The sequence below is a fragment of the Hibiscus syriacus genome, unplaced genomic scaffold (genome assembly GCF_006381635.1).
Source record: "Hibiscus syriacus cultivar Baekdansim isolate YM2019G1 unplaced genomic scaffold, ASM638163v2 tig00111206_pilon, whole genome shotgun sequence".
NCBI lineage: Eukaryota > Viridiplantae > Streptophyta > Magnoliopsida > Malvales > Malvaceae > Hibiscus > Hibiscus syriacus.
Window position 1 is genome coordinate 1,385,140 of NW_024063018.1, and position 19,797 is coordinate 1,404,936.

The following is a 19,797-nucleotide window of genomic DNA, read 5'->3' on the forward strand; positions in this document are numbered from 1 at the left end:
AAACAAGGTAAAGATAATTCCCAAAATAAAGAAATAAATCCTAATGAAAATACTTAAAACTATTTAAACTAAGATACCTAAAGAAAAGATAAGATAAAATATAATATTTAAAATAATATCCTGAAACAAGAGTTTAATTCAAATTCGAATTTCAGAAATGTGCGGCTGATCCATTCGTTCTTCTAGAAGCGCTGGCTGGACCTTCTAGAAGCGCTGGCTGGACCTTCTAGAGGGTTCTGATGTCATCACCACATCAGATATGTCATGCCCAAAGTCATGGCCACTAGTCCAACTTTGATTCCAAAAATTAAAAAAAACTGTAGAATTCTGTCCTTTTATTGCAATTTCCAGAATCTAGTGTCATGCACAGAAAATAAATCAAAACGAACAAATAAGCCACAAAAACCAACGATTAAGGAGCAATTTAAAAGCAAAATATTAACCAAATAAAGCACTTATTAGAAGGTATGAAAATTTGCAATAGCGTTAACATTTTGATGAAAGGATAGAGAAAGGCTGCTAATTTTATGTTATACAGGTTTAACAATTTTAGGCGATATCGTTGGTATCTCCACCTTCTTGGCAAAATTAAGATGCTACCGATGAAAATATCTTTATTGAATCAAGAAAAATAAGATTTCATGTTAAATAAGACACATATTGTCACAAAGATTTAGAGAAACAAAGAAGAGTTTAAGTTCGAGAGCATAACGAATTTGAAAAAAAGAGTGATTCACCACAAGGATAAATGACCAAAAAGATATAATTATCATTGATAAAAAGATTGAATTGTGCATGATATTACTAATGATGATACAATATACCATATAATAATCCCTTTTTACTAAAATATATTATGCTTATTATAATTTTTATTAATTATTGCTATTTTAATAAGTTTTCCAAATGTCTAATTAATGTGCGACGCCACGTAAGTAAGACATTTACACTCAAAACTTAACCCAAGAGTAAAAAATAAAAATAAAAGGGTATTATTTTACCTTAGTTTTTGTGTCCTACATGATTTAAGAGATTTAGACAATGTAGCTAGTACTTCTTCCTTCGTGTCAAATAACGATTCTATTGATGAAAGAGTCTTGATTGAATGAATCAAAATAAGGTCTCCTGTTGAACAAGGCCAACATTGGCATAAAGGTTTGGAGAAACAAAGAAGAGTTCAAGTTCGTAGGAATCAAGATTGAGTTGTACATAATATTCATGGGGATATAATATAACAAATTATATTATTTTTTCTTTTTACTAAAATGTATTTTGAAATTACATTTTATCAACTGTCTAATTAATGTGTGACACCACGTAAGTAAGACGTTTTATATTCAAAACTTTTCCTAAAAGAAAAAAATGAGTTCTTTTAACTTAATTTCATGTAATATAAATTAAATTATATATATAACATTACAATATTTAAAATGGACTATGAAATTTAGCATTCAAATCTTTGTACGAATTGAAAACACACCTAATCATAATGGTTGGATGAATAGATTGATCCACGACTAATTGGTTACTCAAACTCTGATTGTGTTCTTCATTCGATGTAGAACAGATGGTTTGCTTTCCTCCAGTTCTGGCACCACGAAAAGAATATTTGCTTTACTAGGACAAAACACAACCTGAATTTGACTAACACTAAGGAATTTGAGTGGTCGTATATCGATCAGTAAGGGAGACACATTATCTAAAATTATCCCTACGTCTTCAAAATGACATCCATAACAAAAAAAACCCGATAGAAAAGAAAAAGAGATTGACAAAGCTACATGAAAATCATAAGGAGAAGAATAAAAGACTAATTAATGGTAATAATAATAATAATAATAATATATTATTATTATTATTATTATTATTATTATTACTACATTGCGAGAATATTTATTGCACTTACAAAGGATATGATAGTGATTTATTACTTGAAAATATTTAGATTTTAAAATAATGAAAAATTTGGGGAAGAAAGGCATTGACAATAGTGATCAGGATCGCAAAAACACTTGGGGCAGCCAAAATAAACTGCACAATTAGTTTGACAAGGCACATCACTATTGCAAGGCCAATGAGCAATAGGTCCCCTTCCCTCTGCCACCATCTTTGAATCTACAACCAAATTTTATTGTATTAGATTACAAAAACGAGGTAACATTATATATATAAAAAAAGGAGTTGAATAGGAAAAATAACTAACTAGTTACAAAGAAGATGATGACAAAAAAAATAATCAAAGTCAATGAAAACTTCCCCATCTCTGTATATCTAATAGACTACGTTGGTTCAAATGCTTAACATATAGCTCTGTATTGTATATATAATATTCAATTTGGCCTTGCATGGAATAATATTAATGTCTGCTAAAAAAGGAAAGTGACTCTGGCTGAAGAAGAATGATAAGATTTTATGTTGATTTTCTCTTATTTTGTTTACTATATTTATGGAAAGCATGTGCTACAAAGATATAATGAAAGATGCCAATAAATGTTGGAAATTGGTTTTATAAAACATGGTTTAATGGAAATTTTGTTGACTACAAATTAAGAGTTGTGATATACATGGTTGACTGTGTTACATCTATCATTTTCAAGTTGATTATCGCATTTGTAAAATTAACGACCACATAAATATAATAGCGATCAATGACATAAACTATAAATCAAATGACTTAATCTATGAAATTTATTATATTAACGGCTCAATTTAGTACAAAAAATAGCTTTTTAATTGATTTTTTTCACTACAAATTGAGGGCTTAAACCATTTGTTTTTGGAGATTGTATTATATTATATGTAATTTAACATGAATAAAGAAGTGTTTAAAGTTTGTCTTAAACCATTTGTTAACGGCTCAATTTGTTGTGCTATCTTCGAAAAGTATTTAATAAACCTGTGGTAAAATCCTGCATGGCCAAGAAAAGAACGATTTTCCCTCACAGTTATGGGTCACAGTTATGGGGTAAGGAAGTGAATGTATAATATATGTTTTAGCTTTATCAATCGCAATCCCTTTTGAGGAAACAATATGACCTAAAATTAACCCTTTGTCAACCATAAAATGACATTTTTCATAGTTTAAAACAAGGTTATATTCTAAGAATCTTTTAAGAACATTAGTTAAATTATCAAGACATTCACTAAAACAATTACCAGAAACCATGAAATCATCCATAAAGACATCGATCCCTTTTTCCACATAGTCAGAAAATATACTCAACATGCATCTTTGGAAGGTGGCAAATGTGTTACAAAGGCCAAAGGGCATTCGTCTATATGCAAATGTACCGAAGGGACAAGTAAAAGTCATTTTTTTCTTTATCTTCTAGCGCTACTGGAATTTGGAAAAAACTGAAAAACCATCAAGGCAGCAATATTGAGTTTTCCTAGCTAATCTTTCAATCATTTGGCCTATAAAGGGAAGATGAAAATGATCTTTTTGAGTAAGATAGTTCAACTTCCTATAATCAATACAAACTCACCATCCATTTCGAACTCTTGTTGGCACTAACTCACCTTCTTGATTTTCGATCATTGTGACACACTTTTTCTTGGGAACCACATGAATCTGACTTACCCAATTACTATCTGATATCGGATAGACTACGTCAACATCAAGGAGTTTCTGAATTTCCTTCTTTACTACTTTTATTATTTGTGGATTTAATCGGCGTTGTCATTCTCGTGACGGCTTTGCTCCTTCTTTAATTTTGATATTGTGCATGCAAGTCAAGAGATTTAATCCTTTAATGTCGACAATGGTCTATCCTATGGCTTCTTTATGCGAACGCAACACCGTTACCAAAGCTTCCTCTTCTCCTTCGGATAATTTATTTGTGATGAACACTATTAAGGTTCCATTTTCACCTAAAAAGCATACTTCAAGTGTTCCGGTAACTCCTTTTTTCCTCTTTGTGGCAAAGTTCAAGATCACTGGGAAGATTGTAAGAAAAATTAGATTCAATATATTCATCAATTAAAGGATCTAAAATATCAACATAATTAATTCTTTCAACTCGATTCGGGTATTTCATTGCTTTGTAAACATCAAATTCAATGATCTCACCATCAAATTCTATTGTCAGTAGACCACTTCTATCATCAATCTTTGCATGTGCGGTGCTTAGGAAGGGTCGGCCTAAGAGTACTTCGGAATAAGTATCCGACTTGTCATGTTCCATGTCAATGACATAGAAATCTGCAGGAAAAAATATTACATCGACCTTCACTAAGACATTTTCCATCATTCCCACTGGATAGATCACGGACCGATCAGCCAACTATATGGTTACTCCCGTCTCCTTTAAAGGCTCGTTAGTAATCATTTTATAAATAGCAAATGACATAATGTTAATTGAAGCTCCTAAGTCACACATTGCACGTTTAATTTTAAAATTACCTATTTTAAAAGGTATGATGAACATACCTTGGTCCTTCATCTTTGGTGGAAGCTTTCGTTGAAAAATTGCGGAAACATGTTCTCCCAAATTTTTTTTTGTTCCCCATTAATTTCCTCTTTGTAGTGCAAAACTCCTTTAAAAATTGAGCATACCATGGTACTTGTTGAATTACTTCAAGAATAGGTATATTAACTTGAACTTTTTGGAACACCTCTAAGATCTCCCTTTCTTCAGCTCTTTTATCACGCTTTAACAATCTTGATTGAAAGGGTGGTGCGATTTCATGAGAAGAATAAGGAGGATGTGTGTTAGATGTACCTTGTATTCCTGGAGGTGGTGTTTCTTCTTGTTCTCCGAAATGTGTGGTTTTTTCTTCTGAAACTTTGGGTGAGATGACTGTTCTACTTTGGAGTGTGATGGCACTAACATTCTCTCTCGGATTTAACTCCATTTGAGAAGGAATTATTCCTTGTGATTCCAATTTCCCCACAGTTTGAGCCAGTCGGCTCACTTGTTTATTCAACTCTTGAAAATGTGTTTCGGTTTGGCTTTGGAATTTTTCCTGTGATACAACTAGCTTTTCCTGAGATGTAACCAGCTTTTCTAATGAAATTGCTAACTTTTCTATGATTTCCTCCAATGATGGCTTTGACGTTTGATGTTGAGGAGGAGGTCTTGGTTGATAAGTTGCCATTTGATTTGGCGCATAGCTAAAATTTGGGTGGTCTCGCCATCCCAATTATAAGTGTTGCTAGATGGGTTGTACGGTCTCTATAGAGGACATGGGAAGTATTGAAGTAACGTTTTCTCACTTAATTCATGGTGTAGAGAACTTGCGCAAAGCTTTTTAAATCATTCCCAATAGTCATAAAGACTTTCTTCGATCTTTTGCTTAATGGATATAATGCTCCTTTGTAGCTCGCTTGCTTTATCTGTTGGGAAGAATTTGTCAAGAAAAATTTGATTCATGTCAGCTCATGAATTAACTGAATTTAGAGGTAAATAAAATAACCAATCTTTAGCCAAGCCAGCTAAAGAGATAGGGAAAGCTCTCAATTTAATTTGATATTCGATAACTCCCTATGGTTTCATGCTAGTGTAAACCATGTGGAATTCCATTAAGTGTTTGTGTGGATTTTCATTAGGAAGGCCGTGGAAAGTGGGGAAAGATGAATAAGTCCCATCTTTAATTAAAATGGAGTCCTGCCATTAGGAAAACTGATGCATAATGGCGTATGAGTGACAGGAGTTGAGGCTACCTTTCGGATCGTTTGTTCTCCTTCTTCTGCAATTGGGATTTGATATTTGTTATAAGAGTCTGCTTCAGAGTTTTTCTTCGGATTTGATTTTGTTTCTGAACTTTGTTCTTATTCTTCTTATCTTTTTTCTTTTTTCTCAAAGCTTTTTGGCATGTATTCTTCGTGCTCTTGCTTCAATCTCCAGGTCAAGATCTACTAATTCTCCCGGGTTTCTTATGGTCATAAATCAAAAAACAAAGAAAAATAAATCAGTACTTACCGTTAGTCCCCGACAACGGTGCCAATTTGACACACGTCGTTTCCGCATCAAAATAATTCCTTAATTCCAAAAGAAATAGAAAGAAAATATAACAAGTGGAAAGAAAGGGTTGATCCCACAAAGACTATGTAGTTTCTGATTTAATTATCTTTCTGTTTTTGAATAGTAGAGTTTTGATATGGATGAAGTTCAAGATTAAAAATAAATAAAAATATAAAAATAAAGGTGAAATAAGAATAAGATAAAATAGGGGGTTTTGAAAGACTGTTTGAAAATAAGATAAAGACAAATAATATAGAAAATAAAATAAAATAGGTATTAGAGTTTGAAAAGAAGAATTATTGTAAAAAGTTGCCTCAGGCTTTCAACTTTGACTTTGTTTCCTCGGATCATTGAAATAGATCTTTACTTCAGGATTCACGTCGGTTACTTGTTTACAATGACAAATCCTTGTGACTATGATTTGTATACCGAATACCCAAGTGCAATCTTTAATATCGGTCTGTGAATTGATCTAAGAAACAACAATGGTGTATATCTAAAAAACGTTGAGGCTCGAAAAGCTACCGACTCGGATTATGTTGTTTAAACAATAATTGGTTTCGATCTCAGTTTCCTCTTAGCAAACAATTTTGCTAAGTGTGTTCCGAGGAAATCGAATATGCTTCAATAAGTCGATCATTCCTCCCACGTTAACCATAATATCATCCAGACCAACGTTAACTTTTTGGTTTAAAAATTGTTTTGATTTGAAAATAAGCCCAGAAAATAGAGAGATATTCGAAGCGATTTAAGTTCCTTACAATTCTCACATTTGGAATTGAGTCATCTCTTTAGCCTTCCGCTTAAAAGAAAATTAGCTAAGCATGATCCAAGTTATACTTAGCATATTTGAAAATAAAACTTAAAATAAAAAAATGAAAACTTGATAAAAAAAGAAAAGAGAAAACTTTATAAAACTAGAAAGAAGAATAATAATAATTTCTCACTTGTAGAGAGATATATTTTTAGGCTTACCCTGAGAGGGTATTTATAGCCTTCAAAATCCTAAAAACAAGGTAAATATAATTCCTAAAATAAAGAAATAAATCCTAATGAAAATACTTAAAACTATTTAAACTAAAATACCTAAAGCAGAGATAAGATAAAATATAATATTTAAAATAATATCCTAAAACATGAGTTTGATTCAAATCCGAATTGCAGAAATGTGCGACTGATCCATTCATTCTTTTAGAAGCGTTTATTGGACCTTCCAGAAGGTGATGATGTCATCACCACGTCAGTTATGTCATGCCCAAAGTCATGTCCACTAATCTAGCTTTGATTCCGAAAAATAAAAAAAAACTGCAAAATTATGTCCTTTTAGTGGAATTTCCATAATCTAGTGTCCTACACAGAAAATGAATCAAAACGAACAAATAAGCCACAAAAACTAACGATTAAGGAGCAATTTTAAATAAAAATATTAACCAAATAAAGAACATATCAGAAAGTATGAAAATTTGCATGAGCGCTAACATTTTGAAGAAAGGACAGAGAAAGGCTGTTAATTTTATGTTATACTGGTTTAACAATTTTAGGCGATACAATTGGTATCTCCACCTTCTTAGCAAAATTACAATGCTACCGATGAAAACATCTTTATTGAATCAAGAAAAATAAGATTCCATGTTAAATAAGGCACATATTGTCACAAAGGTTTAGAGAAACAAAGAAGAGTTTAAGTTTACGAGCATAACGAATTTGAAAATAAAAAGAGAGTATGATTCACCACAATGATAAATAACCAAAAAGATATAATTACCATTGATATTAAGATTGAATTGTGCATGATATTACTAATGATGATACAATATACTAAATAGTAATCCCTTTTTATTAAAATATATTGTGCTTATTATTTATTTTTATTAATTATTGCTATTTTAGTAAAAAAATAAAAATAAAAGGGTATTATTTTACCTTAGTTTTTGTGTCCTACATAATTTAAGAGATTTAGACAATGTAGATAGTACTTCCTCCATGTCGAATAACTATGGTATTGAAATGAAGCAAAATAAGGTCTCGTGTTGAACAAGGCCAACATTGGCATAAAGGTTTGGAGAAACAAAGAAGAGTTCAAGTTCGTAGGAATCAAGATTGAGTTGTACATAATATTCATGGTGATATAATATAACAAATAATATTCCTTTTTTTTACTAAAATGTATTTTGAAATTACAAAAAACGATAATTTTATTTATTTTTCATTATTTATCGCTATTTAAGTAATTTTATCAACTGTCTAATTAATGTGTGACACCACGTATGTAAGACGTTTTATATTCAAAACTTATCCTAAAAGAAAAAAACAAAATGAGTTGTTTTAACTTAATTTCATGTAATATAAATTAAATTATATGTATAACATTACAAGATTTAAAATGGAATATGAAATTTAGCATTCAAATCTTTGCACGAATTGAAAACACACCTAATCATAATGGTTGCATGAATAGATTGATCCGCGACTAATTGGTTGCTCAAACTCAGATTGTGTTCTTTGTTCTTTCGCTTTCAATTGCCTCGTACTATGATGGTAGAGCTTGAGCTAATGCTTTCTTTATTTGATGTAGAACGGACGCTTTCCTTTCCACCAGTTCTGGCACCACGAAAAGAGTATTTGCTTTACTCGGACAAAATACAAGTTGAATCTGACTAACACTAAGGAATTTGAGTAGTGCCTCTTTAAGAAAACAATACCACATAAAGTAGTGCCTTCAAAATTGTGTACTTTGCAACCAAATCAACAATACCATAGCCAGAAACAACATTATAATAGACTCAACTTACACTTGGACCCACCTCAAACTTATTTGTAATACCTCACCACTCCTGCCCGAACCTACCAGCAATCACACGATTGAACAAGGAAAAAGAAAATAAATTATCAATCATTATCAAGCTTGTAACCCCCTCAGACTGATGCGGGTGGCCTGATCCGATCCGGGGTGTTACATTAGGACCACCAAAGTGACCCACCGTAAAAATAGCGGAAAATTAAACTTTTTGGTAAAACGATTAAAATCATAAAACAATTTATAAATACAAAAGTAAAATTTATCAATATTCAGAAATAACATATATCTGACTCAGATTTAAAAACAAAATACTAGCTACATGCCCCCTAATCACATACAGCGTACTCCTCAAGCAACGCCGATGGAACTCCCCTACTGAAGTTGATAGTTGCACTAGTATGATTCTTTTAACCTAAAATGGTGAGTAACATATTGTGATCTTTTTGAAGCTCAGTAATACAATACTACTAGTTAGTGCTATAGGACATTTATATAAATGGAAAGCCATAAAATTTCTTTATTTAAAACAGAAATATACAGGTTTTTGGGATAAGTTGGGGTTTCACGGGTAGTTCATCGAGTAGAAGCCATGAAGATCTCAATTCATAGGAAACATTCATAGTATCAAATTTTCAAGAGATCGAATAGGATGTCTAGTGTGTTCCAATCAAAACCAGTGAAAAGATATAAATCTTTTAAACCATAGTGAAACCCTCCAACCAAACTCCATTATGCAGTTCCCCAGAACTGCATCCATAAGGGCTTACCCTAAGCACACTGCAAAGGGAGCCAACCTAACTGTATGTCTTGGGCTCTATGGGCATACCCAAGGGTATCCTCAGGTCCGTAAGGATTTACCAGCTGGATCAGGGCTGAACCTCCATACTCCAGAATCCTACCTATATAAAAAATCCAGTAAAAATCAGTTTTAACCGTAAATCATAATATATGGATTGTGATCCAGAAAAATGTCGGATGAAATAGCCAAGATGGGGTGAATTGGCAAATGAAATTTTGGTGGAAGTTTGACAGAAAATAAAAATATTTGCACAGCGATTTAGAGTGGTTCAACTTTCTCAACCAAAGTCTACGTCCACTATCTTAGCTATCCACACTAAGGATTTTCCGCGATTTCACTATTTGTCTTTCTTTTGAGGATAAAGAGTAACCTTAAAACTCTCTCAAGAATTATATCACAAATTCTTGAGACACTCTCTCTCAAAGAGAAAATTAAAAATTTCACAAACTTAGAATAAAAACCTCATAAGGTAAGATTATTTGCACAATTCTAGAACAAAGAAAGAACACTAAAAACTGAATACGATTGAGCACAAATTGTGTTATTGAAAGAAAAATGAATATTGAGTGGATGTTGGCTTGAATTGCTCAAACTTGATGTTTAAGGCTTTCTCTTTTGTTTCTCTAGATTCTCTTATTCACCAAGGAATAAGAAAACTCAAAAAATAAAAATGAGTTCTTTTAACTTAATTTCATGTAATATAAATTAAATTATATATATAACATTACAAGATTTAAAATGGAATATGAAATTTAGCATTTAAATCTTTGCACGAATTGAAAACACACCTAATCATAATGGTTGGATGAATAGATTGATCCACGACTAATTGGTTACTCAAACTTTGATTGTGTTCTTCATTCGATGTAGAACAGATGCTTTGCTTTCCTCCAGTTCTGGCACCACGAAAAGAATATTTGCTTTACTAGGACAAAACACAACCTGAATCTGACTAACACTAAGGAATTTGAGTGATCGTATATCGATCAGTAAGGGATACACATTATCTAAAATTATCCCTACGTCTTCAAAATCACATCCATAACAAAAAAAAACCCGATAGAAAAGAAAAAGAGATTGATAAAGCTACATGAAAATCATAAGGAGAAGAAGAAAAGACTAATTAAAGGCAATAATAATAATTATAATAATAATAATAATAATAATAATTATTATTATTATTAACTACATTGCGAGAATATTTATTACACTTACAAAGGATATGATAGTGATTTATTAGTTGAATAGATTTTAAGATAATGAAAAATTTGGGGAAGAAAGGCATTGACAATAGTGATCAGGACCACAAACACACTTGGGGCAGCCAAAATAAGCTGCACAATTAGTTTGACAAGGCACATCACTATCGCAAGGCCAATGAGCGATAGGTCCCCTTCCCTCTGCCACCATCTTTGAATCTACAACCAAATTTTATTGTATTAGATTACAAAAATCAGGTAACATTATATATATAAAAAAAGAGTTGAATAGGAAAACGAACTAACTAGTTACAAAGAAGATTATGACAACAAAAATAATCAAAGTCAATGAAAACTTCCCCATCTCTGTATATCTAATAGACTACGTTGGTTCAAATGCTTAACATATAGCTCTGTATTGTATATATAATATTCAATTTGGCCTTGCATGGAATAATATTAATGTATGCTAAAAAAGGAAAGTGACTCTGGCTGAAGAAGAATGATAATATTTATGTTGATTTTCTCTTATTTTGTTTACTATATTTATGGAAAGAATGTGCTACAAAGATATAATGAAAGATGCCAATAAATGTTGGAAATTGGTTTTATAAAACATGGTTTAATGGAAATTTTGTTGACTAAAAATTAAGAGTTGTGATATACACGGTTGACTATGTTACATCTATCATTTTCAAGTTGATTATCGCATTTGTAAAATTAACGACCACATAAATATAATAGCGATCAATGACATAAACTATAAATCAAATGACTTAATCTATGAAATTTACTATATTAACGGCTCAATTTAGTACAAAAAATAGCGTCTTAAATGATTTTTTTCACTAAAAATTGAGGGCTTAAACCATTTGTTATTGGAGTTTGTATTATATTATATGTAATTTAACATGAATAAAGAAGTGTTTCAAGTTTGGCTTACAGATACAATAATGACTTAATCTCGGTGTAATGTATAAGATTACACTAACAATTTCGTGGAAAATGTTGAATTGCTTCCTATTGGGTTCGTTACTTGTTATTTTGCCTGCCAAAGGCCCAAAACCATTGCTTTGTCACACGCTTTCTTTCAATTCTTGCTAGTAACAGAACAGAAGAAATATAACTTAGTTATATTCTTCAATTCAAAATTTCATATTCATATTTGATTTATGTATGCATGTACGTATGAATTATACAATTCTATGGCTCCATAATGTTAATGATTTGACAAAGTTTGTGATTCTAAAGTCTGAGTATCCTTCTAGTGCACAGAGAGAATCACTACATCACCACTGAAATATATCTAATAATCTGTAGTACGATTTTTTTTTTGATAAATCCCAAGAATAATATAGACCTTTCAACGATAAACTGAACAACATTAGGAAGAAATCATACAATGCATTGTTAACTTGGAATGACTTACCACATCTTTAGCTCTCAGTTTCCTTTCCCAAGCATTCATAGCATAAGGATCATTAACGAAAACACAAATTACAGAGTCGATTTCTTTAGCCTTGAACTTATCAATGTTCTTCATGTAACTAGGAACGTGCTGTTGTGAACAAACACCTACGTATGCTCCCTATACACAATCCCAAATACAGAATAAATCCAAGTTTTCATCGAATTCCCATTCCAGACAATAACGTCAGAAATAGCAAACTAAACAGATCTACACTCCAGTTTCCTTTTTGATTTTTTGCTTGATTTTTTTAACCGAGTTTGAACTTTGCTCTTTAAAATACGAAAATCATGCACCTTATATAATCCAGACTTTGACCTTAATCTGATGGTATGCCTCTAATCTATTGTTCTTGTTGCACTGAAAACTTGAATCATTCTTTTGTATCTTACGGTTATGTGAGCTATTTTCATAGGAAAATTTTCTTTCATGGGTCCAATAATAGGTTTGGTATCTACTGTGATAGATTTTTGGTAACGATTTTGTAGTGTCTTTGACAAGTTAGTTGAAGGTCTATGGATAATCTTTACTGAAGCTGCAATATAACCTAGACTTTTGATTATCATAATCGAGTTGGACACTTTCATCAGATACATATTTGGACATGAACATTGGATCGTGATTATCCAAACATATTTGGACACTCAATCCGAATTTCGGGTAACTCAAAATATGTCAACCACTAATCCAAATGCAAGGGTTCATCTAGGGATGAAGAATTTTCTTTAGGGGAGATCTTTTTTAAAACCTTAAACATGACCTCTTTTTCGCAAACAAATCGATAAAATCGTGTGGAAAGCCTCGTCTGAAGGGTTGTACTGTCCAAAGCTCTTTTATGATATGTCCCAATCATTTCTGCAAGCTTATTTGGGTTAACCTTGCCCCACCTAAATTGAATCCTTCGTATGGAAAGCTGTCCATGGCCGAATCCCTAGCTCTGTTGAACTCGCAAAGCGTGGTGTTGTTGCGAGTGTAAACTCCCTCTGTATTTTCTATTCCAAAGAGGCCGAATCGATAAGTCACCTTCTCTTGCACTGCCTCTTTTCATGGAATATTTGGTCTTAGTGGTGCAGGTATGGGATTTCTTATTAGTGATGCCAAGGAATTTCAATTCCTTCATATCCGTTTGGATGAATTTTCCTGTCAAGCCTTCTTTGAAACCGGTTTGGTCTCTAGCTCTTTTATGTTTCCTCTGAACAATTTAGCTGTGCTAGAAGGAAACAATTTTTAATAGTAAAAAGTTCACAGCTGATCACGTTTTGGACCTCGCTCTTATGCGGATCGATTTTTCGGTAAAAAGTAAATGGCCCCGTTCATGCCTTTCTGTGTTAGATTTCACTCGAAACCCTCAAGATGTTCGAATTCTTAAAACTCCCTCTCGTAAATCTGCTCATTTTTAATGGATTGCTCTGTTTGTCTCTGCCAAGCATTTTTTGTATATGGTGTTGCAGCTTCTCTGGTTGAAGGTGTCGAGTATTCTTTTTGTTCTAATCGGATGCTCTCAGCTGTATCATCGAAGTGACATATTTTCTGGTTTTGTGCATGGTATTGCCTGTCTCAAGGCTTTTCGCAGGATTTCTTTCTTTTTCCTGCTTTTCTGTTGTACTTCGCAATGGACATTTTCAGGTGTTATTTTTTGTGGTAATTAATAATATGGATACCCTTTTTCCCTTATAAGTTTAAAAATATTAGATGGAATTGTTCACACTTATGTTGCACGTGTATGGCAACCTAATGTCGTTTCAAGTACCTACTACGTCCCCAAGATTGTTACGTGATGTGTACATCTTGGGTACATAGCTGGAACATCCCATGTTGAAAGCGTACGACTAGAATTAGTTGAGTACGTTGGAGGGATTTTCGGGGACGACGCTTAAAGTTCACACACATACCCAAGTTATTTTTTATATTTAACTTAAAAAATAATAATGATAATTTTGAATAAGAAATTGAAGTTGATTTTGAATAAGAAATTTTGAATTTAAAGATTAATATATTAGATGGGATTGTTAAAAAATTAGGTGATGTGAGACATGTTTCAAATTTGAGAAGAAATCTAATTTTGATAGCACTTAGTATTAAAAAGGGTACAAATAATCTAGTGAAAGTGAAGTATGAAAATTTGCAAGAGCGCTAACATTTTGATGAAAGGACAGAGAAAGGCTTCTAATTTTATGTTCTACATGTTTAACAATTTTAGGCGATATCGTTGGTATCTCCACCTTCTTGGCAAAATTACGATGCTACTGATGACACATCTTTATTGAATCAAGAAAAATAAGATTTCATGTTAAATAAGGCATATATTGTCATAAAAGTTCAGAGAAACAAAGAAGAGTTTAAGTTCACGAGCATAGTGAATTTGAAAATAAAAAGAGAGTATGATTCACCACAAGGACAAATGACCAAAAAGATATAATCACCATTGATAATAAGATTGAATTGTGCATGATATTACTAATGATGATACAATATACCAAATAATAATTCTTTTTTACTAAAATATATTGTTCTTATTATTATTTTTATTAATTGTTACTATTTTAATAATTTTTCCAAATGTCCAATTAATGTGCGACACCACGTAAGTAAGACTTTTACACTGAAAACTTAAGAGATTTAGATGATGTCGCTAGTACTTCCTCCTTTGTGTCAAATAATAATGCTATTGATGAAAGCGTCTTATTTGAATGAAGCAAAATAAGGTCTCGTGTTGAACAAGGCCAACATTGGCATAAAGGTTTGGAGAAACAAATAAGAGTTCAAGTTCGTAGGAATCAAGATTTGAGTTGTACATAATATTCATGGTGGTATAATATAACAAATAATTTTTACTAAAATGTATTTTGAAATTACAAAAAGAAAAAATAACTTCAGTAACCGAAAATGCCTTATAATATGTGATTTTAACCAACTTTTTTTTGGATTTGTAAGAATAACCAACAAATTCGCAACGCGAACTCCTATTTTGCAACACAGTTTCCAAATTTGCAACTCGGACATGGAAATTTTCGCAACGCTAATTACCGATATAGGTAAACACAACTATTCGCAATGGAATTTCATTTTCACAATGCGAATTTCACAAATCAAATTCGCCAATTTCGAAACTCAATTACTTATATAGGTAAAAACGGTAGAAAAAATTGGGTAAAAAATATGAATTCGACCATTTGAAAACTGAGTTGTAAATTTGGAAAATTCGTGTTGCGAAATGTAAAATCTCGCCTCTTAAAGAAAAAATTAAAGGACATAAAATGCACTGGAGTGGTTTTCAAACTGGGACATCCCAGTTGCTAAGTCCACGTATGAATCACTCAGCTAAACCTACGACTGTAAATGAATTGACCAAACACGAACGAGGGTATGTTCATGTTCGTTCGTTCGTTCGTTTAACTTTAACCAAACAAACGAACTGTCGAAATGCTTTTTTCTTTAAGAGGCGATATTTTACAATTCGCAACAAGATTTTGTCAAAATCGCAACTCAGTTTTCAAATTGGCGAATTCGGATTTTTGACCGGATTTTTTCTACCGTGTTTATCTATATCACTAATTGAGTTGTGAAATTAGCAAATTCGATTTGCAAAATTCGCGTTGCGAAAATGAGATTCACGTTGCAAATAGTTGTGTTTACCTATATTGGTAATTAGCCTTGCAAAAAAGAAATTCGCATTGTGAATCACTCAGCTAAACCTATGCCTGTAAATGAATTGAACAAACACGAACGAGGGTATGTTTATGTTTGTTTGTTCGTTCGTTCGTTCGTTCATTTAACTTTAACCAAACAAACGAACTGTTGAAATGATTTTTTCTTTAAGAGGCGAGATTTTACATTTCGCAACACGAATTTGCCAAATTCGCAACTCAGTTTTCAAATTGGCGAATTCGGATTTTTGATCGGATTTTTTCTACCGTGTTTACCTATATCGCTAATTGAGTTGCAAAATTGGCGAATTCTATTTGCGAAATTTGCGTTGCGAAAATGAAATTCGCGTTGCGAAAATTTTCATGTTTGAGTTGCGAATTTGGAAACTGTGTTGCGAAATAGGAGTTGGCGTTACGAATTTGTTAGTTGTTTATGCGAATCCAAAAAAAGTTGGTTAAAATCATATATTATAAGTCATTTTCGGTCACTGAAGTTATTTTCTCTTACAAAATGATAATTTTATTTATTTTTCATTATTTATCGTATTTAAGTAATTTTTTCAAGTGTCTAATTAATGTGTGACACCACGTAAGTAAGATGTTTTATATTCAAAACTTATCCTAAAAGTAAAAAATAAAAATGAGTTCTTTTACCTTAATTTCATGTAATTAAAATTAAATTAAATTATATATATATATATAACACCAAACTTACGCAGAGCATGGTAACCAAACTTGAACAAGACATAAGCTGTTACAAAAAAGCAAAACAAAGAGATTACCTCTTCAACAAAACAATACATCAAAAGTACCTTCAAAACTGAGTACTTTGCAACCAAATAACCAACACCATAGCCAGAAATAACATCACAATAGACTATGGGTGAGAGAGGGGGTTAGTAATCTAAAACAAAGCAACTTTAGAGGTAGAGTCCACCACCAAGCACTTCATCTCCCCAAAACCATCTTCTTCGACAGTGGATAATGCTAACTTTATTACAAGGACATCGGAACCATCAACAATATTGGAAATCCCGGGAAAGAGAAAACCGCCCTTACCACACTAGACAGAGATTTGAGAACCCCACCACACCCACTCAATCCCACATTAACAACGCTAGACACTGCAAGACCCATATGTCTCCCCCTGAAAGATGCCTGCAACAAGAAGATACAGAAGAAGGAATAATGTAGAAACTTGGATCAGTTCATCACGCCTCCTCGTTAATGAGAATGTTACCTTTGATCACCTTCAACCAAATCAAAGCATGAATCTTTGTAAAAACAACAAATCCTCCACAGAGTTGCATTTGTCCTAAAACAGAAATTGAGGACATGGTGACTACTCTTACATATGGGAAAGAGACTATCAACGTTGAGGAGATTAATGTAGCCTTGTTGGCTCACAACCAGCGGAAGCAGAATACAGGGGAAATTTCTCAAGCAGATATCTTATATGTCAAGGGTAATCGAGACCGTGGACGGAAGCCAGAGAAGGCAGGGTTTAGCAAGCAGAATTCCATATCCAAATCTAGGGATAAGAAGACAATTCACTGTTACAAGTGCAAAGAGGTGGGACATATGAAGCGAGACTGTCCGAAGTTGAAAAAAAAGACTGATGAGAAGCATGATGATTCATCCTAGTCTGTGAATGTGGTCGAGGATGACAATTCTGATTGCAATGAGGGTGATATGCTCTCTATTTCAACGACTCAATTGACGGATGTTTGGATTTTTGATTTTTGGATGTTCTTATCACATCACGCCAAATAGGGAATGGTTTTTGACATACAGGTCGGTTAATTCTGGTTCTGTTTATTTGGATGATGATTGATGTTGCTTTATTGTTAGTATTGGTGAGGTCAGAATTAAGATGTATAATGGCTCTGTTCAGACGTTGAGTGGTGTTCGACATATCCCAGATTTGAAGAAGAATTTGATTTATTTGGGCACTTTGCACAAGAATGGTTTTATCCCTAAGGCTGACGAGGATAGGGAAACCATTCGGATTGTTAAAGGAGCTTTGACTGTGATGAAAGTAAAGATGACTGTAGGGAATATTTACAGATTATTAGGGAGTATCGTTGTAGGTGGAGTTCATTCTGTTGAGTCCTGTGATGATACTACCAAACTGTGGCATATGCGTCTTGCTCATCTTAGTGAACGTGGTATGGCTGAATTACATAAAAGAAATCTGTTGCATGGTGTTAAAAGTTGTAAGCTCGATTTTTGCAAGTATTGTGTTCTTGGTAAACAGACTAAAGTTCGTTTCAAGACTGCGAAGCACACAACTGAAGGGATTCTTGATTATGTGCATTCTAATGTATGGGGACCTTCCACGATATCGTCTTTGGGTTGATTTAGGTACTATGTTACTTTATTGATGATTTTTCATTGAAAGTTTGGATGTATTTTTTGAAATAGAAGTCCAACGTTTTTGAGAAGTTCAAGCTGTGGAAAGCTGAGGTAGAAAACCAAACAGGAAAAAAAATCAAGTGTTTGTGGTCTGACAATGGTACGGAGTACACAGATACACAGTTTCTAAACTTCTGTAAGGAGCACAGGATTAAGAGGCATTTTACAGTGCGCAAGACACCACAACAGAAGAATGGTGTTGATGAACAGGTCATTGAATGAAAGAGCCAGATGTTTACGGTTGAATATGGGGCTTCCCAAACACTTCTAGGCTAATGCTGTTAACATGGAGTGTTATCTTATCAATAGATCACCAAAGGCACCATTGGCTGGGAAAGTTACAGAAGAGGTATGGACTGGTCATGAAGTTAGTTTTTATCACTTACGGATTTTTTGTTGTCCTGCTTATGTGCATGTACCTGCTGGTGAGAGATCCAAACTTGATGCAAAATCGAAAGAGTGCATTTTTCTGGGTTACAAGAAATGTGTCAAAGGATTCAAGTTCTGAGATCCAGTTGCGATGAAATTGTGATCAGTAGAGATGTTGCTTTTGATGAACAGTCTATGTTGCAGCAGAAGGCAGAAACGACAGTGTTAGATTTTGAGCAGTTTCCAGTTGAGAAAATAGAAACTTCTCAACCGACTTCTGGTGGTTATGCTACAGATGATTTGCAGGATTATAGTCTCGCTAGAGACAGGGTGAGAAGGACGAATATAAAGCCTCCGAACAGATTGGGTTTTGAAGACTTGGTCTCTTTTGCACTTACTGTTAGTAGTGATGATCCGGTTACTTTTCATGAAGCAGTTACTAGTCAGGAAAACGACAAATGGATGGCTTCCATGGTTGAGGAGATGAAGTCTTTGAATCACAATCGTACATGGGAGTTAGTTCCCCTTCCTGAGGGTAAGAAGTTGATTGGTTGCAAATGGGTGTATAAGAAGAAACCAGTAGTAACAGAAAAAGAGGGGGAGAAGTTCAAGACTCGCTTGGTAGCAAAGGGTTTTCACAGCTGAAAGGAGTTAATTATGATGAAATTTTTTCTCCTGTGGTCAGGCACACTTCAATCCGAGCAGTACTTGCATTGGTGGCTAGTTGGGATTTGCATTTAGAGTAGGTGGATGTTAAAACTGCTTTTTTGTATGGTGATTTAGAGGAGTAGATCTACATGCAGCAGCCTAAAGGTTTCACTCAACCTGGAAATGAGCATTTAGTTTGCAGATTGAAGAAATCTTTATATGGGTTAAAACAGTCTCCGAGACAGTGGTATAAACAGTTTGACTCCTATATGATTACGATTAGCTACAACCGGTGTGAATATGATTGTTGTGTCTATGTTAAGAGCCTTGATGGTGGTTATTTTATTTTTCTGTTACTGTATGTTGATGATATGTTGATTGTTGCGAAGAACATGGATGATGTTATCGATTTGAAAACCTTATTGAGTCAGGAATTTGATATGAAAGATTTAGGTGCTGCAAAGAAAATTCTTAGAATAGAAATTTATA

The 19,797-nt window shown here is 33.2% G+C and overlaps 1 protein-coding gene across 1 annotated transcript in view; it reads right to left on the reverse strand.

Moving 5' to 3' along the window:
* The window catches only part of LOC120155722 (glutathione amide-dependent peroxidase-like), a 30,296-nt gene extending 13,083 nt beyond the window's left edge, over nt 1–17,213 (reverse strand). The window contains exons 1-3 of the mRNA XM_039167207.1: nt 17,127–17,213; nt 16,936–17,034; nt 12,191–12,349 (exon numbers count right to left, since the gene is read on the reverse strand). Coding sequence (XP_039023138.1) covers nt 12,191–12,349; nt 16,936–17,034; nt 17,127–17,213 — 345 coding nt within the window. The remainder of the gene's footprint in view (nt 1–12,190; nt 12,350–16,935; nt 17,035–17,126) is intronic.
* Between the last annotated feature and the right edge of the window lie 2,584 nt (nt 17,214–19,797).